The sequence below is a fragment of the Acanthochromis polyacanthus genome, chromosome 10, assembly GCF_021347895.1.
Source record: "Acanthochromis polyacanthus isolate Apoly-LR-REF ecotype Palm Island chromosome 10, KAUST_Apoly_ChrSc, whole genome shotgun sequence".
NCBI classification, from domain to species: domain Eukaryota; kingdom Metazoa; phylum Chordata; class Actinopteri; family Pomacentridae; genus Acanthochromis; species Acanthochromis polyacanthus.
Window position 1 is genome coordinate 16,107,308 of NC_067122.1, and position 25,503 is coordinate 16,132,810.

The window sequence follows — 25,503 nt, forward strand, 5'->3', positions numbered from 1 at the left end:
AGTTCGATGCCACGCACTGAGTTGAAGAACTTTGCTGATCATGATGTGTTTTTGCCATATTTGAACATAGGGGTTATCTGCTGCTCAGCTCACGCTTCAACATCTTCAAGCTGTCGGATTTGAAGCTGGTCAGATCCATCGACAGACAACCTGTGAATATGAACCATACAAACACCCCCACGCTCAGCTCCACCCACACTGCTGCTCTTCACCTCCCGCCTTTATCCATCGCCGCCTGCCTCCTTCTCTCGGCTTGGCTTTGTGAGCCAGTAGCCTTGTACCTTTTCTCTTCGCTTTTCAATATCCAGTTTATTTTTAGCAGCCAGGGCACAGAACAGGGGACAGAAGTTTTTCACTAGCGCTCTTTACTTGTGCTGGAGTTCTCTGTCTCCCCAAGGTCCCTGGATTATTCTTAGACTCACAGGAGAACATGGGGACAATAACTCAGTAAATAGCCTCCATATTTCTATTGAGGATGGAGTCGGCCACGAGAGGCTTGATTACCCTGTGTGAGATTGAATGTATGCTCAAGGATGAGATCTGAATATTTAATGTGTCCAACATGCAGTTTTCAAGGTAAAACATTTGAATTCAAGAGAAGCCTGTAGACGCTTTTGTTCACTGAGATCATCACAGGCGTCTAGCAAGTATTCATCTACCATCTAATACTTACTATTTATATGTTTTTATGTAAAATTTAGATTCATGTTATTCAGTAATTTGTACCTGAAGGTGTTTTTTTTTTTTTGCGGACACACACAACACAGACTTTTCCTCCCAGGGTACTGTACTGTAACATACCAGCACAGACACTGACTCTTTCTCCCCACAGTCAGTTGGTGCTGATGCGGGGTTGCCATGGTGACGTGATGTAGATGTGTTACATCATGAGAGACCTCCTAGCAGCAGATCTTTCATTGAGACTGCCTCTCTCTCGCCTTTATCTCCCCGTTTCCCCCCTCTGCGCCCCTCGATTAACTCTCCGCCTCTTTGTCAGACAGAAGGTCAAGTACAGATAAAACTGGGCTGAAGACAAAGATGTGTTTTACATTTAGCTCAAGCTCATGTATCTCACCTGGACGTAAGTTCGGGATGAGCAGGTGGATCGAGGTGTTGCGTAACAAAAGCAGAGAGTGGATTGATGTGAGTGAGGGAGGGAGGAAGGAACAGATTGAATGGATTTGTGCTTCAGTCTTTTCTTAGACTCGGCCCATTTGTCCGCTTTTCCTTCAGTGTCCTTGTGCAACGGGGCTCAAAATACATCCCTATTGAGTCGATGTTTTGAAACCAATCACATGACACCCCTCACATAACTGTCATTACTTCATTTTTTCCCCCTCTCGTCCTGTGTGGTCTACTTTACCGGATCCATTCATTCTGGGCTGATTCATGAATGGATGGGGTCAATTACCATCAGCTGTGGTTGCTGTTCATTTCTCCCCATTGAGGCCTGATTTCTATCTATAGCTCTCCAAAAATACATTAACACACACACAGGTACCTGTGTGCTGTGGACAAGCTGGAAACCAGATAGTAACCATCTTTTTACTATTGTCATGTTAACATTAAATTAGAAATGTCAATTGAAAAGCAGATTTTGAGATAAATCATTATAATATTGTGGTCTCCTAACTTCCTGATTGTTGCAGGAATTAGAGGTTTGTTGTTGTTGCCAGAAGGATTTTATCTATTTTTGAAGTAGTTTACTGTTTGTGGGAGGATGTAAAGGTTCCTGTGAGGACTGGTGGAATGTAAATAAACAAATTTACAGTATTACAGTATGTGCAACTTAATAAGTATGAACATTATGCTACTTTATACTTCTACTCCACTATATTCTAGCTGTTTATAGAATAATACAGCAAAGCTATAATAATAATCCATCACATGGTGAACATGTTTAGCATGCTAACATTTTGTGATTGTGAATGAACATTAGGTACAGCTGAGGCTGGTGGAACTATTATTGCTATTTAGTCGTGTATCAAAGTATTGGACAGTCTGAGGTTTTGACCTGATGATGATGCTGGATAAATAATCTGAGAATTACCGGAGTTGTTAGAATTCATCCTAATGGGATCATAAACATCAGTCCAATTTCTCATGTCAATCCATTTATGTGAGATGTTGAGATATTTCAGTCTGAAAATCAGTCGACCAAACAGCCCAGACTGCCATCTCCTACAGAGGCATGTGCTCCCTGGCTGATGGGTTTTAAGGAGGTTGGTGGCTTGTCATGTCTAAGATGTCTACACATTTCAGGTGGTTTCATTTCTGTTACTCCAAAAGTGTAAAACTGTCTCATATTTCGGAAAAATGTATTCAAAAATGAAAACAGCTTTGTGCAGCAGAAGCCTCCGCTCCCATTAATCATCTAATAACCCATCAGATTCACTGTTGTGCCCCTTTTGGGGACCAGGCCCCTGGACTGTCTTCATTTACGGCCACCAAAAAATATTGTTTCCTTGTCTGAAAAAATCCAAAAATTCAGCAAAAAAAATCCCCAAATTTTTGAAGATTTGCAAAACCTTCAGGACAAAAATTCCAACAATTCCTTAAAAGTTTTAGTTTTTAAAAAAAAAAAATCCCCCAAATTTGGCATGAAAATTCTTGTAAACATTTTCAAAAAAATAGTAAAAATCTTCCATAAAAATCCTAAAAATATCTATGGTGATCAGTGAAACTTCTAATATTTTCTTTAAGAACATTCACAAAAAAATCAACCAAAATCCAGCAAATGTCACTGGATTTTGTTTGATTTTTTTATGTGAATGTTCTTAAGAAACATTTTTAACATTTCTCTTTTTTCCACCAAAAAATGTTCAAAGATTTCCCAAAAATGTTGAAAATGTGGACATCAGAAGTTTCACTATGAAAATATGTTTTTTCCCCACATTTTCAAACTTTAAATTTTTAAAATGAGTCCATTTTGACGAGCAGGACAACACGAGGGTTAAGTGGCAACGATAACTGTTCAACCTCCCCCTCCTCTTATGTTTCCAGTTGGTGCACAAACCACTCTCTGATATCTTGCAAATATCAACAACACAGGACGTGAAATGATCAGCACAGTGTTGGTTTTCAGGCTGTTTGTGGTCACATTAGCAAAATGTCTACCACTAGCAGGGCAGCTACTGAGGAAACAAGCATAAAAACCTCAATGTGAAGTAGAAACCCTGATCTCAGCGCGATGTTTTGAACAATTTTGAACCGTCTAAAGTCCTGCAGCCCATCTGATGTTCACTCTTCTACCCTCATTCTCCAGCAAAAGGCCTCTTTCTCCTTCGCTTGGTAGAGTTTCCACAATTACTTTGTTTGCATCTTAATTTTCCTGGAACTTGAGACAGAAATTCATAATGAAAATGTAGGGAATCAATCCAACGGCTGATCATGCAATCAAAATGACAAATCAAAAAAACTTGTCTATTGCCACTTTAAAACGACTAGACCAACTATAACAGTTGATGCTAATTTTGAGTGCAGGATTTTTGTTGTCACAGCTGCCTGTTGAGGTCTGCATTCAAAAATGTGTATTCAACGCTAAATAAAAAGTGCTAAAAATTTAAATCTATGCAGTATAACCATTTCAGAAGAACATTATTATTTAACTGGATGCTGATTTATTGTTGATAAGCATCACTTTAATGTTGCCAAAGCTGAGGCTAATGTGACTTTAGTCACTGCTGTGTAGCGTAATCTTTAATAACACGTCATGGTTTAATAGCTGAGCTCAGGTAAAGAACTGATAGCTTAAAACTGCCCTTGAATACTTGAGTAAATGTACTTAGTTACTTTCCAAGACAGGTGACTCCACAGTGAGGATTTGTTTTTTGGGGGTGGGGTTTGGTGTTTGAATCCTCAGCAGCTGTCCAAATATCTGTTTCACAGTCAGTTTGTGTTTTGTGATTCACAGAATTCCTCTCCAGCCTTGTGCTCCCTGCCGTTCACATACCTTTCAGTTTTTCTTCTCTGTTATTTTTCTCAGGGCTGAATGTCTTTTCAGCATTGGTCCCTTTTGCCGCTCTACACCCACACACCCATAGCAACACGTTGTCGTCTCTTGGTAACCACATTTACGCAATGAGTAAAGAAACTGAAAGTAAAGTAGGCTTGGATCTAGCTCCGAGCCTTGTATAAATCCGTCTCTGCAGCCCTCATGACATCCAACTTCTCGGCTTAAGTTGTGTTTGTTTGAAAGGCAGTGTTAGATAAAGATGTTCAGGTGCATTTGGGAGCTTCTGTGTTTTTGTTTGTGCCTCAACGTAGGCTTCAGTCGGTGCATGTAGCGTGTGCAGTCATCCTCTCAGACTGCTGCACAGTCATGTTTTTAATTACACTGTTGTTAATCACTGGCATGTGACCCACTATCCTGCTCGCTGTGATACCCGGCACTAAATTCCCAGGGTGTTTGTAGGAGATTACTTTGACCTGCGGTAATGAACACACCCGGCAACTGAACCTGTAATTGTAGCAGCCTGATAAGCTAATTATTTCCAGAGCAAACAAGGACTGACACCTGTTATGGGCTGTTATAGTTCAGGGAGCATTTCACTCATACGCTCCTATGTGATATGTGTTCCATCTTTAAAAAGAAGAAGGTCCCAATATATGTTCGAAAATATATGAAGGTAGTTACCTCCTGTTTTTGTATTTATGCTCATGGTATTGATTAGTCTGTCTACCATTTTGGTTCAGACTAAAAAGTCTCAGAAACTACTGGATGAATTGCTATGAAACTTGGTGCAGACTATAGACTGTATATAAAGATAAACTTACACATTAAGGTCTGCAAAGTAAAGCCAACGCTGAGGTGTCTTGAACCTGCCATCTTCATAATCGACAGAAAAGAAAAACTCTGTTTGCAAAAAGAAGTGAGATTGTATAAAATTCTGACAAAAATGGCCCCATTTCTCACTTCGTCTGTTTCCTCAGTAAACATCTTCCAAATGAGATTTTGGTCTGAATTGCTAATTTAATTGAAACTGTATGGACAAATGCTCTGTTACGTTAGCTCTCGGTGTTGTGGCTCCAGCCGTCGCCATCTTGGAAGTGACTGACTAACTCATTCTCAGGTAATCAAAAATGAGCAATGAGGTGAGTGAAAGTGGAGCTGAGGTGGGTGCGTCTCTGAACGACAGACTGATTTGTGGCAGTACTGACATGTCAGCTCACAGCAAACTCCTCATTTATGCATCCATCCATTATCTATACACTGCTTTATCCTCATTAGGGTAGCAGGGGTCTTTAGTCTGTCCCAACTGACTTAGAGTGAAGGCAGGGAACGGCAGTCTGTTGCAGGGCTACGTATACAGACACATAATCACACTCATATTCACACCTGTGAGAAATTTAGAGTAATCAATTAACCTCAGCTTGTTTTTGGACTGTGGAAGGAAGCTGGAGTACCTGGAGAAAACCCAGGCATGCACAGGGAGAACATGCAAAATCCATGCAGAAAGACCCCAGGAAAGCCAGGATGCAAACCAGGGATCTTTAAGCTGCAAGACGAAAGTGCTAACCACTACGCTACCCTGCAGCAAGCTCCATAATTATGCAAAACCTAAAGTCTTGGTACAGTTAAATCAGGCGAGTTATAGAAAAGTTCTCCTCCTGTACAGTTGCCATTAACAGGGCACTAAAAAGTACTCTTTGTATCAGGCTGCAAAAACGTTGATTTCTGCTATAATGTTGGACATTTTAACATGGGGGACTGTGGTGATGGACTCAGTTTTGAAGCTGGCTTCAAGTTAGACCCCCCAGGAATCTGCAGAGAAAAGGTGTTGATTCCGCGGAGAGCAATTCTTGAATCCGCGGCTTGAAAGTTGATTTTCCGCGGGCATTAAAAAAAAATCTAAAATAAATCAATAATGAAGGAAGAATTCTCTTAAGAAAATTATTTGCAATACCTGTTAAGAAGACTGGGGAGAGCCTTTGATTTGTTCCGTGTTTCTTGTCCTAATTGTGCGGTGCACATTGTGTTAATTTTTTCTATCTGTGTCTGTGTGTGCGCGTTTATCTAGGACCAACCTAGCCAGTTATATCCGTGCTATCTGACTTTATAAGTCAATTCACTTGAATGTTCTGCAATTTTTTAGTTCATCAGTGTTGCAAGTTTTAAGTTACTTGCTGTTGTCTGGACGGAGTTTTCACCGTTAATTGGTTACATGTGAGTGTGCTCTGCGGAGAGCTTTGAAAACTGCGGGAAATTCCGCGATTGCGGAATCGTGGATTCCTGGAGGGACTATCAAGTGGTCATTTGTGGAACTTTTGGCTTCATTTTTCAACCTCAAAGTTTCCCGCTTTTGTTTAAGTCTCCTTCAATACAGGTTGGCATCCTCTTTGTGAATTATGATCCCATTTAGAGTAAAACAGATGATATAGGGAGTATGTTATAAGGCTGTGTTATGACTGACAGGTCCTTGTTGTATGAGTGTGCATGGTTTTGTCAGCGTCTCAGTCAAATCGGTACCTCTTTACATCTGGTTTGAAATTCCCAACATGGTATGGGCTAAATTAAAAACTTGAGGCTTTAAAATGGTTGACTTCCCTGTGGCTACGTCCATCTTTGCTATACAGGCTCTGGTTAGCATGCTGACCTAAGATTAGTAAACACATTACACGTTGGTTCTACCCCCTAAATCCCAGCATTTTAGCATTGCCATGTTAGCATGCTAGTGTTAGCATGAGGTTGGACGGCTGCAGATTGTCAATTAAATGTAGGTTTTAATGTCCATTCTTGTTGAAGCGGTTTCAGAGACATATTGGAGTGAATCGACAGGTGTTTCTTATTTTTTCTTGATTTCATTTATAAGCAAAATAATAAACACTCTCTGCATTTATAAGGCAGTACAGCTCAACAGCACCACAAGCTCAGGCCTCCAAAACAATCCTTAAATGGACTAAAGATTAATCTCACACTGTTTTTATGGTCTCTTTTCTATGCATTTATTGTGCTCCTGAAAACTTTTTCCCCTTGTCATATCAACTATACTTTTAAATTCTTCCTGACTGAGAAACCCAGCTCAGGAACTAATGATTACAAAAAGTGCTTCAGGAAACGTCATTAGTGATGCAAAGACTGTTTGTATTTCTTTCAGTTTCTTTCCTAACAGAGAGAGGTTTTAATATGTCTTCAATTTAAACACAGACTGCATTAGTTTATTCCCTTATTTTTCTACATGACAGTTTTCTTTGTTTCATAATGCCTCTCGTATGTATTAATAAAACACTGAAACATAAGTTGGTTGTGAAATGCAGGATACACACTGAATATAAACAAGTGTGCCTTGTTTTGTTTTTTTAAATTAGTCATTGATGTGATTGTTTGTGGTATTTTGTATTTTGTCCTCCCCCGTTGATCACCCTCCCTCCATATATCTATCTATACTGTATGCAAATATCCAGAGGAGAGGTCCATTTCCTGCCTCTTGCCCTCACTAATTTACACTCTCTAATCACTCAGCCCTACTTCTATTGAGCATCCTGTTTTTCATGTCCCACAGATTCCACTGCCTGCTCTTTTCATTAATGAACTAAACTCGGTGCTCGGGGTAGTGGGTGGAGGGAAATGACACTCCATCTCACTCTTTCATTCACAAATATAATACCTGCATTGTGCTGTAGTGGAGGGGGAGTCGTCGAGAGCTTTTTGTAATGCAATAGAGAGGAGATCAAAGGAGGGAAGATTGCTCCTCCATCATGGCAGCATGTCTCCATTTGAGGGACAGAAAAGGATTGTGCAACATGGAAGGGTGTATTTTCTGTCCGCCATGTTTGTTCCATTGCATTGGACCTGTTGTTGTCCCACAGGAGCGTTCATTTCTGCGTTTCCGGTCACAGATCGTCCCCCTCTGCGGCCTGCAGGGCACGGCTTGCCCAGAAATGAGATCATACTATAGCCAAGGTGCCAGAAAAACTGAGGCCCAGGCGCTCAAACATTCCCTTCTGCCACCCCAAACACTCCTCCCACTCATCTGTGTGGGCACTGCTACTCTCAAATACATGCTCTCCTATGCAAACACCCACACCCAGCACACACACACACACACACACACACACACACACACACACACACACACACACACACACACACACACACACACACACACACACACACACACACACACACACATTTAAACACATAAACACAAATACAAACAGATGCTGGCAGATAGTGGATGCAAACACAGATCCATTAATGCACACATTTTAAATGCGTTATTGGATTCTTCCACTTATGTTACTATACTCACACACACACACACAGTCCTTTGTGCACTCTGAGCTTTCACAGTGTTGGATTATGACACACTGAACACCTGAGCTCGGACATGTTAAAGTCCCTTCACTCTTCCTACAGTAGCATGACGCCTAAACCGCAAAATATCGAGCAGATACACCATCGCACTCATTTTGTGTCTCATTTTCTAATCTTTTTACATCATTTTACATTTCCTCTCATCATTTCATCCGGTCTTTTGCATCCCATTGTGTTTGGTCAGAGCCTGCTTTAACTGTTTGTGTCTTTGTGAGTATTTTATTTCACTTTTTGGGGACTTCATGTCTCCTTATGGTTGTTTTCTGTCTCTCTTATTCCTTTTATGATGTATCCTTGAGGTTTCTTTCAGTTTTAGTGTATTTTTTTTTACCAATTTTGCATCTTATTTAGCCTATTTCCAGTTATTCCTTTGTGGTCTTTTTTGTGCCCTTGTACTTATTTAGTGTCCCTGTGTGGTCGTTTTGGTCTGCTTTTAGTCATTTTTGCATCTCTTTGTGGTCATTTTGTGTCTGCCTGATAAATTTTATGCTATATCTTTGTGGTTTAGTGTTTATTTGTGTCAATTTTCCACCTTTTTCTGGTTATTTTGTGTCAATTTTTAGCCATTTTGCACTTCTTTATGGTGTTTTTGCACAATTTTGTTGTCATTCTGTATCCCTATGGGGTTGCCCTTTTTGTGGTCCTTTTGTGTCTATCCTATCTATTTTATGTTGTATTCTTGCTGTTTTTTTGCTCATTTTTTAGCCATTTTTGCATCTTATTCAGGTTGTTTAGCATCTGTTTTGGTCAATTTAGTCTTTTTTTGTGTGGTCATTTTTTGGGGGCTTTGAGACATTTTTTGAATCTCTTTGTGGTGATTTTGTGTCCATCATATTCATTTGATGTTAGTGTTAATTAATTGCCACTTTCCATCTTATTCTGGCTGTGGGGTTGTTTTGTGCCTTCTTTTAGTTATTTTGTTTCTCTTTGTGATTCTTTTGTGTCTGTCTTATCCATTTTGTGTCGTATCATTCCTGTCCAATGTTTATTTTTCACCATTTTTGAGTCTTTTTCTGGTTGTTTAGAATCTATTTTGGTCATTTGCATTTCTTTATGGTCTTTTTTGTGCCTTTGTATTTATTTTGTATCTTGTAGTCATTTTGGACCTGCCTTTACTCATTTTTCCATCTTTTAGTGGTCAGTTTGTGTCTATCCTATCCATTTTTGTTGTATCTTTGCTCTTTAATGTTCACTTGTAATCATTTTCTATCTTATCTGATCAGTTTTACCTCTATACTACGCTGTTTTGCATCATATTCTGGCTATTTTGCATCTAGTTTTAGTCATTTTGAATTTCTTTATGTCCTTTTTGTGTGTTGTTGTGGTCATTCTCTATCCCTGTATAGTTGTTTTGCAACTACTTTTTGTCATTTTTGAGGATCTTTCGGTTGCTTTGTGTGTCTCTGGAGTCATCTCATGTCTCTTTGTTGCAGGTTTGTGTTTCATTCAGTGATATGTTGCAGGTGAAGCCCTGAAGCCATCTGACACCTTGAACCTCAGTCCTGTTGAGGAACTCATCCATGACAGTGTCGTTCTGCTTCAGTCGGGTTTCCTTTCTGTCTGAATGACAACAGGAAATGCCAGAGCTGCTCTCCCCTAATGTGAACACACACACCTCCTACCCTACTGCACTCTTTAACACCGTCACCAGGCTCTGTCATCTTTGCTCTCCATCATCACAAGACGCCAGGTTATGCAAGAAAAAAAAAACTGTACTGCCGCATATTTCAGAGCCTGAAAGTTTCTGTATTGTTCGTTGTTTGAAAAAGTAGACAAAGTTGCCATCAGTTTTTCCCTCCTACAGGTGTATGAGTTCGTGGAAAATGGGAGAAAATGTAGGCTCAATAGCCAATTAGGTTATAAAACCAATACTGTCTCTTCAGGTTGTTGCTATTCCTGGACTGCTGCTGCTGCTGCAGAGGAGATCTGCGGGATGTGCTGCCTCCCTGTGGCTGAAGGCTGAATCCTCCGATTACATAAAACAGGACCATGTGTGAGTCATCACCCCCCAGTGAGGACAGATGGGAGGTGTGTGTGGTGTGGCTGTGTGTGTTTGTGTGTAGGACTGGGCGGAGAAAACAGCAGTGGACTGTGAAATAAGGGCTTCCCCCTCTCTCTCTTTTCCTCCCTCTCTTTCTGTTTTTCCTTCATTTTTTGTGGGTCAGGAGAATCAGTTAGCGCTGTAGTGAAGCGCTGTGATTGTAAAAATAGAACAGAAAGCAGCAGCGCTTCAGTCCTTTTTGCTTTAAACTGCAGCCGTTCCTCCCTAATATAGGGATGTTTAATCTGCCTTCTCTTCACGTCGTAATGAAACATTTTTAGAACATGAAGGAAGGGGACAGAAATGTAAATGGGAGGTGATATTTCTGTCTTTTGTATCAAACATGCTGCTCAGATCAGGGATTTTCAGGTTGAATGAGATGGCATTATAGCAGGGAGCTTGTTTGGAGCAGGACAGAAATCATGATGTTGTAGACAGAAGCATGCACCTTGCTGGGGAGGCTCGTGTCGAGTGTGTGGGAGCAGATAAAGAGGAGGCGGTTCTGGGATGCTCAGTCATACTGTTGAGTCGTTCTGTGTCGTGGCCCAGCTCAGTGAAGCAGTAGTTACTGAGAAGGTCCCACCTGATGACCCTGGAGACCTGCCTGCCCTACTCTTCTTACACAAACTCAGATGAAACAATGTTCTTTTCTCTGATATTACAGGTCAAAGGACAGAATCCATGAAACTTATCTTAAACCGGTGGCAGAAAGCAGCTACAACTGGTGACACCTGATAAGCCGTGATGGCGGGTCGGCTGCTGCTCTTTGCTTTGGCTGAGAGAAGGTTTCAGGGACATTTTAAAGCTGCATTAGGTCAGAGAATGATGTGGATACAGCCAGTGGGAATTTGTGAGACTGAATGGAGGTAGATAAGCAGGGATGGACTACTGAGCACTACATGGCACTCAGATAAAGCGGCGTATCATGCCAGTGGGGCCAACCATTGATGTTTAGCCCAAGCAGATGCAGTGTAGCTTTAAAGCTGGGTTACACTGCACAGTACCTGCTCTTTGCTTGCGTGAAAGTACAATTTAATGGCAGCTTAAAGGAATGTTAGGTCAGGTCTGGAGAGGGTTCAGTGTGAGAACAGCCTGTCCTGTTCAGGACCGTCTGAAACACTGAGAGGAGTGAGTATCCAAGGATGTAGGTGGCAGTTTGCTACTGTTTAACAGAGGAGGGGGCAGTTGACCAGACATACTAATCAGCTAGTCTTCATTCTAAGTCTTTTCTTGTGTAAAACAGAAAAAATATATCCAAAAATATGGTGTGTGTATAAAATTATATTTTTGTTTAAATTTTTAATAGAAAAAAGAAAAAGATTAAAACTAAGAGGTGATGCCTTTATAGAAGTGATTTAGACCTGCATTCTTTCTAACAGCCAGCAGGGGGCGACTCCTCCGGTTAAAGTCAGATTGTTTAGAAAGCTATGAGAAAATGAGTCCTTCTGACTTGATTTGCTGCCTCAGTAAACACTTTCCTAATGAGTTTATAGTCACACTCACTACTTTCTTGTCTCCTTCAATGCAGCATAATGTCAGTTTAGTCAATTCTGGTCACATTTACAGTAAAATAGATGACAAAGCAGGATATGTTTTCAGGCAGGGCTGCGTTGTGAATGAAAAGGGGCCACTTAATAGTGTCTTTTAGATCTCAATCAGATCCACCTGTCACTCATCATGTTTGGTTTCATGTCACAAGATGGCCACTGCTAAATTCCCAACTTGAGGCTTCAAAACCACCGTTCATAAACTAACAGGTGACACCTCAGTGGTTACATCCATCACTTATATGCAGTGTCTGGTGGGTGTTTTCCCACAAATAGCAGCAAAGAGCAACAGTGAGCCCATATCAGACTCAAAAACAGACTTCAACCAGTGGCATAATGATCACATTTAGGACTTATTTGAATTTTGGAGGGGGGTGTTCCTAGACTAATTGGCTGGTCTGGGTAACACACATCTGTGTGCATGTGGCTGCCTCCTGAGTTTCTGTATGGGATCTTTCTGCTAGTATGTCCAAATGTCATTTACCAGAAATGCTTGGCTTCCATACAAATGTATCTTCATGAAAGCTGGAGCTCCAACTAAAAACTGTGGAAAAATACAAATAACTTCTTCAGTTTCCTAGAGCTAGCATTTTGGAATTCACAAAAAATCCCAAAATATTCAATTTATAGTTGTAAAAAGCAAGAAAAAGCAGCAAGTCCTCATAAATGAGCCAACATGATCGACTAATTGATATACTACTTTTGCTGAGTTTACTGTGACAACTTGTGGAGCGTTGAATGTTGCATAATAACAAATTGGATTTAGCTTCAGTGCGACACGTGGTTGGAAGGTATATTGTTTTATTTGTGTTCAAATCTTTAAAAAAAAATACAAAAAAGTACAACACAATCAGCAAGGTGACAAACCTAGAGATGGCAGTGATGGAGAGCTCGAACATGGGCATGAACAGTGGAGGGTGAAGGAGGAGCGTGAGTGCTGAGGTCTGATGTGAGTGGTTACTGAATCACGTCTGTCAGCGGGAAACAAGGCCGACAGGAATAAAGTGACAAACGGAGAGGCGAACCGAAGATAAGGATGTAAACTGGTGAAAACAGATTAATCTAGTGACGCCGGGCGTGAATCATTCCACCTGAAGGCAGAAATAAAATATGTCACGCAGATTTGTTATCGCCCTGAACAGATGTGACGAAAAGAAGTAACGTCCCTTTTACACGCAGAACGATGCCGTCAGATCAGATCAGTAAAGTACAAAATAATAGTAAACATCCCAACGGGAGACCGTCAGACTAAACGCAAGGGAACAACTTTGTCGGACTAATTATTTAAGGCTATTTATCTGTGAGACACTGCTGCTACAATGTGTTTGTATATTGTACTGCATGTATATTCTTACACGTAATATGGGCTGACAGAAAAGTGTCACTTTCTTTGGTCGACTAAGTAGAAAAGCTATTAGTGTAACATCACAGTGACTGGTTGAACTGCATCCACCACTTTTGTTTTTACAGCTTTTTGCATCTTTGTTTCTCCCCCATCTCCCTCTCACTGGGTCCCTCCACTCCTCTCCTTTAAAAGGTGTACGGCCCGACATAGATGGAGAGTCTGAGGGCGGAGCTGGTCTGGTAGTTGCCCTGGTAGCTGACCAGAGGGTTCACCGACACCATCTCCAGGTCCAACGTGTACTCTCTGGGCCCCGAGACGGCACGGGCCAGGACCAGCATGGCACTGATGTTATTGATTTGCTGGAGACAACAGAACAAATATCAGTGAGAACGGAGTTGAAGCAGACGATCACATAATACCAGCACCCTGAAACTGAAGCACCAAAATGGAACTGGATGCTTATAAGGTGCGTTCAAATAAACACACAGCCATACGATATAGTACATCTGAAAAATATTCGGCATGCCCCACTGCACAGTATGTCAAGTATACTATAGATAGATAGATTAGACCTTTATTGATCCCACAGTGGGGATCAATCTATGTCCAAACTACCAGGATGTCCTGCTACATCTGGTTGCATTTTGCAGTATCTAAGCTGGCATGTCTTTCTGGCCATTCTGATCCACAATCCTCCGTGCAGAAAGAGATGCCTCGTATATCACGCAAATATAAACAAACTTGACGCACAGACAGATGACAGCTCATTTCTCTGCAAGAGATACACGAGCAAAGCTGTCAAAGCTCAAAGTGTAGCGTTATGATGAAGTATTTTGTCCCAGCTGTATTCAGTCTGCCTGCAAAACTCTGTCAGGGCAGCTCCAGCACCTATTGAAACTAAAAATATAAAGTCTGTGATTTGAAACGCAGCCTTCGTACTTACACTGGTGCTTTGCTGAGTGTGTCGTGTCAAAATGTTTTCTGGTAAAAAAAAAAAAAAAAAGAATTCTAGTCTTGATGTAGGCGGCGTAGGTTTTTTTAAAGGACCTCCGTATTCACACAGATGTTTTCATTTATTGTTCCTGATTAAAAATCTGCTCAGTTTCAAGCTCTGCTGGACATTACAAAGTTCACGAACCAATCAAAACGATAAGAGAGTGAGTTGTTCTGTCCTGACAGGTGAAATGTCAGTGAAACAGGCTGCACATTGGGACGTCTAACTGATCAGATAAACAAAAACACAAGTGAGTGAGCCACGGGTTTTTAGGGGGCTACAGGTTACATTTCAAAGCAGTAAAATTTAGATTGGTTTACTGGACCGAAGGAGAGCCTCTTGTGGAAACAGCTGTAGTAGTGTTTTCTGAAGAACTCGCCATCGTGGTAATGGGCTAGAGATTTTACTTTTTCAACAGGAGGCCCGCCTTACAAACTGAATGTGTGGGCATTGCCAAGGCAACAGGCTTTATTATGCAGAGGTTTTCCTGCATAGAGGAATTTTGGGACCCTTCAAACATTGGCTGCATTTACACAATCATAAGAGATATGTTTTGTTCATCAAATAGTCAGAAATAACAAGAAAATGCACAGATTTCTGTTAAACAAGGTGCCGCAGACTTAATACTGTTGACTGATCGTGCTTGCTGTCATCTGTGTCACCCCCTGAAGGCCTATTCTGAGCCAGGAAATACCATCCGACAGGGTCGCATTAATGGAAGTTTGGATCCAGACTTTTTGCTTGGGCTGTGTAGTATCGATTTTGACTTCATTTTTTTTGTTTATTTACTTTTTCTCATGAGTCGCCTGACTGTATGCTTTAAGCTTTAAGACAATTTAACGTGCGTTGGAAAAACACACTGCGGTAAGAAAGTTATTTAGGCATGTAAAAGGTAAGAAAATTACAAAACAGATAAACATTCTTTTCACTAAACCTGTGCTTTCTATGAGATTTAACTGACTTTACTTACTTCACTACCACATGGATGCATTTGACTACATCCTGAGTGACTAATATCATTAACAGTAAGTTTGAGGTCTTATGGTAATAAATAATGAGAAGTAGCCTTTTAATACAATGATTAAAAACATCTGTAACAGCCCCAACACTATCATGTGACACTCGAGGTCTTTTCTGATAAGAGAATTTACTTTTTGGGAGCATTTTAACGCTCCTGTTGTTCTCATTTACAGACATCGAAAAATATTGTTTCCTTCTCTGAAAAAATTCAAAAATTCAGCACAAAAAATGCCCCAAATTTCTGAATATTTGCAAAATCTTCAGAAGGAAAATTGCAATAATTCTTTAAAAGTTTCCCTTGAAAATTTAATTTTACAAACAATCCCCCAAATGTGGCAAGAAAATTCTTGTAAATATTTTTTAAACATGAGCAGAAATCTTCCCAAAAAAATCCTAAAAGTATCTAAAGTGACTACATATATACCAGTAAAACTTCTATTTTCTTTTAGAACATTCACCGAAAAATCAACCAAAATCCAGATTTTTTTTTCGGTGAATGTTCTTAAGAAACATTTTTAACATTTCTTTTTTAACAGTTCTCACCCTGATGTAAAAGTCTCCATTGTCGTCACCAGAGCGAATGCGGAAGGTGTTATAAGCCCCCGCTGAGACGCTGGTGGCCTGAATCTGGAAGATATCGGAGGGGACGGAGCGCTCCGAGGTGATGCTCATGTAGCGGTGGACGATGGAGAAGGGCAGATCTCGACAGGCTGGCTTGTTGACGGGACACACACAGCGGCTGGACGCACACAAAGAGACAGACAGAGTGAGTAAAGTCAATGCATTCTATTGTCTCATAGTGATATTTGGTGCAGGAAACCATCAACAGCAGTTCATAACTCAGCCAGCAGGTGGAGTAATATGACTGAGAGGAGCCTCCTCCTAAAATCTAAACACTTATTGAACAGTAGCCATTTTCCCTCATGTTGGTCTAAAACACATTTTATACCACCAAATCATCTGGGATATGTTAATAGCGACCCACACCTGCTACCAAGCCAGCACTTGTTCACACAGCTGTAATAGTTTTCTTATTGCAACTGGAGCATGTTCAAAAGAAAGTTTTGCAAAGTTGGATTCATATGTGGAAAAAGTAATTGGGGCAATCTTGCAGTCTGAGCCACACTCAGCACAGGGGCTGATTATATTCTGCGCTGATGGCCAACACATATTTGCGTAATTGGGAAAAGGTGTGTGGAAGTGTGCGTTTGTTTTTGAAGCTTTCACGAGGTGTCACTCACTTCTCAGAGACTTGTACGTAGGGGTCTTGGCAGCGGTTGTTGTCCACACACTGGTATCGTCCGTGGATATTCACGCAGGTCTGAGCCTCTGTGCACTGGTGTTCGCCGGTTTCACATTCGTTTATATCTGCAGAGGACAAACAGCTCGAGATGTTTGACTGAACGCAATAAGACGGAGCTGCTGTCTAAGAATGGCCTGATTCAGTGCAGCATTTGTGACTCTGGGAGCAAAGAAGGGAAGTTGTTGGTAGGAAATGGGGGCGGGGGTTCTTACCCTGGCACATTCTGGTGCCCAGCAGCTGGTATCCTTCTGGGCACACACAGGAGAACTTCCCTGGTTCGTTGACACACTGGAACTGGCACAGGTAGCTGGAGTAGCTGCACTCATCGATGTCTGAGAAGGTATAAGTTCAAGGTGTGTTAATAGTCTGAGAGCAAAGAGGAGGAGAAAGCAGCAGGAGAGTGTGTACTATCACACTTCTCTTACCGTTACAAGCGAAGCCGTCGGGCCCGAGCTCGTAGCCCTGATCACAGCGACAAAGGAAGGTGCCATAAGTGTTGTAGCACCTCTGAGAGCAGGGGGCACCCATCTCACATTCATTCACATCTGAAAGCAGGAAGGGCAGATTTCACAGAACATCGTAGTTCTAAACTTTAAATGCTTCATAAGTGACCACAGAGTCCAAAAAGCTTTTATAGGTTCTGGATCAAATATTGAAACTGAAGGCAGAAATCTGAATGATAGCCCCAATAAATGTAAAGTCTATGAAAACACATTTTCTCAATCATCTACGAGTGAACAGGGCCAACATGAACACAGTTTTCTGCCAAAACGGAAACTGGTTTGTTACACTTATTTAAATTAAGATGGGCTTTGCTGGAAAAAAGTGATGTCACAAACTGAACATCTGTGCACAAACTAGACATCAATTAAATCACATCAAATCAAACCAACATGTGCTTGAGGCAGATGAGGTTTTCACCGTTAAACCCTTAAATAAATAACAATAATGACAAATAACTCTCAGCTTTAGCCATTACCTATTTCAACATGAATTCCTATTCTTACACAGTCACATTTAATAAGTTTTCAGAGGTTTAATGTTTGTCGGGTGTTTGATAAAAGAGAGGTCTTCATAAGAGCAAACAGTGAAGTTCATCTGTGTGAGCAGCTGTTGTATTTAAGCTCAGTTTGGACTTAGTCTGACTTTAAATGACTATTTCTATTTATAGTTGCAACATTTTAGAGGGAAATATTACACCTAGTGTAGCACAGAATCTTGTAAACCATATTTATTTTATGGTTGCAGTTAACTACAGTTTACAACATAGTTAAGATTTCAGAACTGAAATATATACAATCAGCAGAAACAATAAAGTCATTTAACGTAAAAGCGATCAGCAATAATCTTGATAATAAATGAAAGTTAATGAGAAGTGATTTTTCAAGCAAAAATTCAATACAGTTTCTCCAGTCTCTGGCAGGAGGATCACTATAACCTCAAGATAATTGATCATTTGTAGAATAAACTCATAAATGCATTACGTTGTTTGTTGTATCTCTAGTTAAGTTTATAAAACCAGCAAATAAAAGAACGATGATAGAGGTGGGGCAGAGTTAAATCTGCATACAAAACACACAACTGTCCTTTATATCTCATTAATTGGTCCACAGAATTGCCTCTGATATGATTACTTCGATCATACATCAACGGAAATAATACTATTATGTAACCTTTAACAGCAGGACTGAGGGGCCATTTGTTTCACTGCTAATATTTTATGTACATTTTGCTGTTAATACTTTTATGTAAGCAAGATTATGAATGCAGTGCGTTTACTCGTAGTGGAGTTTTACACTGTTGTACTGTTACACTTATTAAGCAAATGTTCTTGAAACTCACCAATGCAGGATCGGTTGTTTCCTGCCAGCTGGAATCCAGGTTCACACTGACAGGAGAAGGAACCAGGGACGTTGACACAGCGATGCTGGCAGTACCTGTACCTGCACTCATCGATGTCTGACGGGCAGAAGGAGAGTCAGAGGAAGGAGATTCATGTTCCTACAGGTACTGAATTTTTCTGAGTTGTGATTCTTAAGCTTCGATCCACTAATTAAAAGAGGAATCCAGACTGACTCACCAATGCACTCGGTGCCAACCTTGCGGTAACCGTCCGGACACTGGCAGGTGAAGGCTCCCAGTGTGTTGATGCATTGCTGGCTGGGCTGGCAGTCGTGTTCATCTCGCTCACACTCATCAACATCTGGGTGGAGGGAAACACACGCATGTAAAAACGTGATCATTGTGAGCAACCACAGCATCATGCAGCTGATCCAGTGTGACCTTTAGAGGAGATGTTCGCCTCATTTGCACCCAACAGCTGAGAATATAACGTTGAGTCATGTTTGCTGTCTCATGCAGGCCAGATGAATCTCGCCGTCCCCCAGCACAAGCAGCTTTCCTAAAACACCAGCAGCTGTCCTTGCGTGAAATCTCCCAAATTCCTGCTCTATCTATCAGTCTGTCTGTCTGCCTCCCGTGGACTCAGACCCACTCACACCCACACAGATTGCAGCAACACTCCGCCTCCAGTCCCAACACCTGCCACGGCCACCTGTCCCCCACAATCTGTGGCCGCACTCAATAAATTTACACAATCACACGCACACAGACATGCTTAATGATCGCTCATCTTGTGGCCACCTGTCCACCCCCGACCCCCAGACCAACAAACCAGACACCCACCCACACAGCTGTCTCCTTGCGGCTCGTAGCCCACGGGGCAGGGGTTGAAGGCCTCAGTGGGCGTGATGGGGGGCTCTGGAGCAGGGATGACCGACGCAGAGCGAGGAAGGCACAGGTAGCCGCCGTAGTGGTTGAAGCACTTCATTTCCCCTTTGCAGGCATCTGGAATAGTCTCGCACTCATTTATGTCTGATGGGAGGCACAGAGACGGATATTTAATCAGCAAGTGTCAAGAACAGACAGCGGGTGCTTGTTAGAAAGTAATTAAAAAGACAGGACAAGGGCGTGGAGAGCAAGAGGATCATCAAAGTTGTTATTGTTCACAAACATGAGGTTGTGAGCAGAAAAACTGCAGGTAAAAGAGAGTTTTACCTTTGCAGTGCTCAGTCTGAGGGTCCCAATGATACCCATCTGTGCATTCCTACAGAAAGCAGCAGAGAGAGAATGTGAGAAAATGACGGAAAGAAAGATGTGAACAGTCCCTCTGAGCCAAGCAGTTGCATAATATATTCATAATACATAATAAATCCCCAGTAGTAGGGCATGAAAAAAAGAAGCAGGGGATGGAGAAACTGGTTTCCTCTGTATTCATGTCAGAGTGCTGAGCCAAGAGGACGAGAAGTCTGCTTCTGTTAAAGGATTTGTGACATTTTTCAAACTACTTTCCTGAAAGCCAAATGTCACTTGAAGAACAAAGTATTTCAAGCCGCTGTTTGGAAAAAGGGTCATTATCATTGAAGGGAAAAATACTGCCGTGACCTGCATGGAAAGAAAAACTGAGGCCTACAGAAACATGCTATTAAAACCAAATTTAACCCCAGCAACGGCCACTAGAAAGTCCTGAGAGGGACACGTTTTTGTGGAACATTGAACCAGGAGAAGAGAGAAGATTTCAGGCCTTCGCTTCAATACAAGAGAACTGTAACATCGACTAGCAGGTGTGATATACAACATGGAAGAAAGAAAGGAAGGAGACGCAAATAAGAAGAAAGGAGTGAGAGGAGAACGAGGGCGGGAGATTCATCCATCCTTACCGTGTAGGTGTCACTTTCTGTATGTGACTGTGAAATCGCACTGCGGAGGAGCACAGACACACATATGCACACACACAAGACTGACATACAAGCACCCTGCATACTAATGCACTAATTGACGGGGGGCTGGGACACACGTAAAACATGCACACGCAAACACGCACACAACTATCAGACAGGTAACTGTGCCCTGGAGACGAGACGTTGTGAAGCTCAGAGCAGTCAAGAAGTGGTATCTGTATTTCAGAGAGAGACAGAGGAGGGGAGGTGGGGAGGTGGGGCGGGGGGACATAAAAGACAACATTAGAAACACAAAATGGTTCGGTTCAGTCTCAGCTCTCTTGTGCTGTGTTGTAAGCTGCTCCCACAGCTGACATGGATAAATCAACTCGAAGAAAAAGTGCCGAAGCCAATTTTTAAGAAGTCAGTCAGAACACAAACAGTTAGCTCCTTGGACTCGGTTCACTGTTTGTCAACTGAACAGTTCCCCCTTGATCGCAGCAAGAATAAATGGAATGAATTACTTTGCCAGGTGAAAACATAAACATCGTGACGTACTCCAACCTTCGGCTGAAAATAACCGAGTCAACATCACAGCAATACTTTCATATTCGCTGCTTACAGAAAGCCCTCTCTGTCTGCACACTGGAATGACAGTCTCGCTGAGCACTGCTGCCTCCAGAGGTTCGGTTTACTGTGGATCAGAGCAGTGGGGCCACAAAAAAAAAATCCTGCACATTACTTGCATAATTTTTTTTTTACAGCGGCATCTGTAGTTTCTGAGATTAAACTTCAAGTTGATTTGTCTCTGTGACAAGAAAACTCCTTTCCTGTAAATGCAGTGATGTTTTTGAGTATTTTCATTTAACAGTACCTTATACAATACTACATTTCACTTATTCCACTACTAAAAGCTGGAATCTATGAGTCAGCGTTGGTTGAAATGTAGCTAATTATCATATTTAAACAGTTGCCATGTTCCAGATTTACCATCAATCTCACTCCCACTGCCTACTTCCCCCCTCCATCTCCTCTCCATCCTTTGCACGCTGGAATAATTTGTGTGGGTCGAGTACAAACATCAGATTTTTTTTTCAGCACGCACACAGAACAGACAGCAAGTGGACTGTGAGAAAATATTTGTTGAATCTGGCAAAAAAGTATATCAGATTAGAATCGCAGAGTTTAACTTTGAGTGAGGAGCTACTTTGATTTTACTCACAAAACGTGGCGTATTAAACACGACAGATTAATGACGGTCCTGTAGATGTTTTGTAGTCATACGACTGATCAGACCTGCTCAGGAGGGAGGTCTGCGAAGCTGTGCTAAAATAAATGTGAGGTCTCTCATGGAATGATGCAGCTATAACTCATCCCACCAAACAAACAAAAGAGCAACAAATGTCCTGAAAAAATGAGTAATTTGTGTCCTGTTTTACCTAATCTCAGACTCATGGAAAAGCAACATTAGTTGTACTTTCACCATGGAGACATTAAGGTACATTTAGTTAATACTTGCAATGGAGTATTTTCATTTATATTTTAGCAGAAGATCAAAGTAGTTGTCCCACCACAGAGCTGTTCTGTACAGTGTTGTTATTTAAGGTAGATTTATATCGTATTGTTTGTTTAGTGTTCTGATGGACTGGGCTTCTGTCCCAGCAGAGACACAACCGTCCCTCAGTTCCTAAAAAGAGGCTATAAGTGTTTAAACTGACTATAAACATAAATAAATCAACCAAATTTCCAACCCTGGCAAGCCAGAAAGGTAGAAAAAAAAACCCAGGGCACTTGAAGTCACACAAAAATTCTAAGCAAGTGTTGTTTGCAAAGTGAGTGAGCTCCAGTTAAAATGCATGACGGGAAAGTTATAATCACTGGCTGTCTACGTGCATAGAGTCAGGCTCTGATATAAACTCCAGAGGCCACATTTGCAGACACTGCTTATTGTTTTATTTCAGGTTGAGACAAACAGAAATCCGCAGGGTGACTTGGACACCCTCAAATACTGCTTGGATGACATCACGGGCCATTTGTGACCTTTTGCATGGCGGAAAGCAGCAAAACATGCTCTCACCCCTGGAAGCTCAGACGGTAACGCATACCATCGTGCAATCAGACGGCCGCAGTACGTGACCTCTCTGAATTGGCCCGGCAGCCACTTACAACCAGAAAGTATGTGACCCAAAACCATCCGAAAACAAACTGACCATCAGTCCAGGGTCCAGTCACTCACTGGCTACTGAGTGTGGACAGCAGGGATGTATGGGTGTTACCCTGCTGCCGCTGGAGATCAAGTGGTGGTGGACCTCTGGAATGCCGGTGGCAAGGATGTGGGCGCCGGTTCTCAGCTGGGATGCCCTGCCACTGCAGTGGTTCCCAGAGTATCAGGTTCTGGGAAACCCCCCATGGTTCACATAAGAGGACAGCTGGTGCCAAACCTCCTGCCACTGCTCCCCTAACCTCCCTACAGGATGTGGAGGAGGACGTCAGAAAATTTGGCTCTGATGCAGGAGGTCAGTGTTGGGATGCGACGGCTACTGACCGTGAGAAACGCAGGTTGACTGCAGCTGAAAGAGTTACTTGGTTAATTGATAAGTCAGTCAAGTCAAAACTGACATATTTAAAGGTAAAATGTTAAACATCTAGCAGTGTAAGCTTCATAAATATGTGGATTTTCTGGTCTTCTTTTTTAATATAGTAGTAAATTAAATATTTGGAGGTTTTGGACTGTTGGCCAGACATCTGAAGGCATCATTTTGGGCTGTGGGAGGATGTGATGGACATTTTATTTATGAGTTGAAGTAAATAGTAAGCAGATCGGCTAATAATAAAAATAGTCATCAGTCTTAGGTGAAAGCTCTGAATCTTGCCACACATTAAATTAGTAATATTAAAATAATTATAATCAAGTATATTTACCATTTGGACCTTGGCTCGGCCTCAGGACAACAGCTCGGCCCATTTTTACATTCACACAGTCAGCACAACTTAACAAGCAAAACGCCAGGCTGCTTATAAAAGTGACCACATGGAGACCAGAAAAAACACACAGCTGGACCACACACACACACACACACACACACACACACACACACACACACACACACACACACACACACACACACACACACACACACACACACAGAGGATGGTCATTTGTTATTAGTGCATACATAGCTAGCTTTGCGTTGCTGTGCTTGGCTGTGCGTGGAGCAGAACGAGAACATGGAGGCCTGGCTGCGCTCTGTTACAATTGTGGCAGTGAACCTGCAAATCCACCAAACAGGGGACCTCCATCCCTCACACACAGCCCCACTCACACAGCCTGACTTCTGTAGCTGCAAACTCCACAGGTAGTGATGGATTGCAGGCCTGCAGAAATCCACACACTGTAACAAATGTTCTCCTGAGCTGCTTCGTGCTCCCAGCGGTGGTGATGCTCCGTGTCTTTGTGTAAAGAGTGTGTGTGATGTACGAGTATTTGCAGACAATGTGGGCCGAGATGATGAGCTGTTCTCTGGGGAACAGCACTCGCTGCTGTTGCCTCTACAATCCCACTTGATTCACGACACTAGCATGGCGCTGTCTCCTGTCAGCTCTTGGGAGCGTACTGTGTAAACTGTGACAAAAATACACTGTCAAATAGTAGTTAAGCAGTGAGGTCATGCAGGTTTAGAGGGTGAGTTGGCACCTGTTTCTCTTTCAGAAATTGGCCCAAACTGTCTTGCTGTAACCTCCCCCACCAAGCGATCAGACGGAGATTGTGACACTGACTTTAAATGTTGTACAAGAGGGATGAGGTGGAAGGATTTTGCAACATACAGTACAATAATACATGCCCAGTGAGTCACTGCCTCTCTTCCTGTCTAACCCCCTATTACAGTCAGAGCCAAGAAGCAAACTACACAGCCACGTTATCTTGGCTCTTCTAAGAAGCCAAGTGCAGCTGGGAGAGCGGAGCAGTGAGCAGTGAGCGGGGCAGCTGTGACGTGTATGGCCTGTAGCAGAAAAGTGGGTAAGAAGTACATCTCACCTCGCTAAAACGCTCGCAGACATGACAAGCCATCCGGCAGTTCTCTGCTTGACACAGATCCCTTCTTACATGTGTGTAAGGCGTTAAGGAAAGGCAGGGAAAAACTCACGGCTGGATCGTTTCCGGTGGCTCTTCTGTGTCTCCCTCTGGCCGGTGCTGGCTGGCTGGCTGTGGTGGTCCCGGCTGAGTTGGCGTGCAGAAGTGGATCCCTGAAAGTCCTGCCTGTGTGACCCTGAGAGAGTGAGTGGGGAGACCGACAGCTGGAGCAGCTGAACACATGCAGAGGGAGGGAGAGAGAGAGCGAGTGAGCTGGAGTCGCAGAGGAACAGAGAAGAGGGAGGAGAGAGGGACAGCCCCTTCTTACCCCCCCTCTGGCCCCCTGCACTGCCATCCCCTACTCTCCAAACCCCCTCTCCCTGACCCCCCAGGATGCAAATTCCTGGTCTGCGGCCCAAATACCAAAATTCCAAATCCGTCCAATCGCAGGCACAACAACTACTCACAGATTCACACACATGCCCCCCATCTTCTTACCCAATGCCCCCTCTTACGGGTCCCACAACACACCTGGTTTCATTTAAACTAAACCCCCGCAAAAGCCCCGAGCTCTCCCACCCTTTCCTCCCTCCCTTTTCCCACTTACCCCCCATCTATCTATACTTACCTCCCCCATCTTTTCCTTATTTTTTTCCATAAAGCGACTGAAGCCCTCGCTCTCGTCCAATCTGACATGCAGGATATTTATAGCCGGGGAGAGAGAAGTTAATGGAATGTGGACAAAAATTAGAGACTGGAAGAGTGAAAGCGTGTGTGTGTGTGTGTGTGTGTGTGTGTGGAGACTGACTCGGAAAATTTGTCAGCTTATTTTTCAGAATAAACTAGCGGTGCTTTCTGGGATAAAATGCAGAATATAAACGACTATCATTATTCTTGACCCACACAACAACTCTGCTCTTCTCTGTTTGGACATGACTAATCCATTACTGCACTTGGAATCATTTCCGGCAGTGATTTTTCCTTGCAAAATTTGCCGTCCGCTGTGTTGCAAACAGGTTAGGATGTTGCTTAACCCAAGCTAGTCCTTATTAGTTTAAGTCTGACTCAACCTAATGTCAAACTTTAAGGTCACCCTTCGGCATGGAACATATTAAAGTCTCTTTTCAAAATGGCATGAACAGCAG

General features: G+C 42.3%; 1 protein-coding gene and 1 long non-coding RNA gene across 2 annotated transcripts; one reads left to right on the forward strand and one right to left on the reverse strand.

The window, feature by feature from the left end:
- Positions 1-12,689: 12,689 nt before the first annotated feature.
- efemp2a (EGF containing fibulin extracellular matrix protein 2a) lies at positions 12,690-24,580 on the reverse strand. Its single transcript, XM_022196685.2, has 11 exons — positions 24,432-24,580; positions 20,287-20,522; positions 19,625-19,673; positions 19,253-19,441; positions 18,648-18,770; positions 18,410-18,526; positions 16,993-17,112; positions 16,780-16,899; positions 16,506-16,632; positions 15,808-16,003; positions 12,690-13,609 (listed from the first exon to the last, which is right to left on the reverse strand). Exons 2-11 carry the CDS (start codon positions 20,386-20,388, stop codon positions 13,436-13,438), a joined length of 1,317 nt encoding a protein of 438 aa, XP_022052377.1. The 5' UTR covers positions 20,389-20,522; positions 24,432-24,580; the 3' UTR covers positions 12,690-13,435.
- LOC110952922 (uncharacterized) lies at positions 15,906-24,437 on the forward strand. The gene is made up of 3 exons (XR_007944572.1): positions 15,906-16,030; positions 18,418-18,574; positions 24,173-24,437. It is a non-coding gene; the product is annotated as an uncharacterized LOC110952922 (long non-coding RNA).
- Positions 24,581-25,503: the final 923 nt, after the last annotated feature.

Coding starts and splice junctions, on each gene's coding strand:
- efemp2a (XM_022196685.2), bottom strand. CDS start 20,388: ATGCAGGGTGCTTGTATGTCAGTCTTGTGTGTGTGCATATGTGTGTCT. Junction 17,113..18,409: donor AAACAACCGATCCTGCATTG/GTGAGTTTCAAG, acceptor TCCTGCTTTCAG/ATGTGAATGAATGTGAGATG. Junction 13,610..15,807: donor ATGGAGACTTTTACATCAGG/GTGAGAACTGTT, acceptor TGTTGTCTCCAG/CAAATCAATAACATCAGTGC.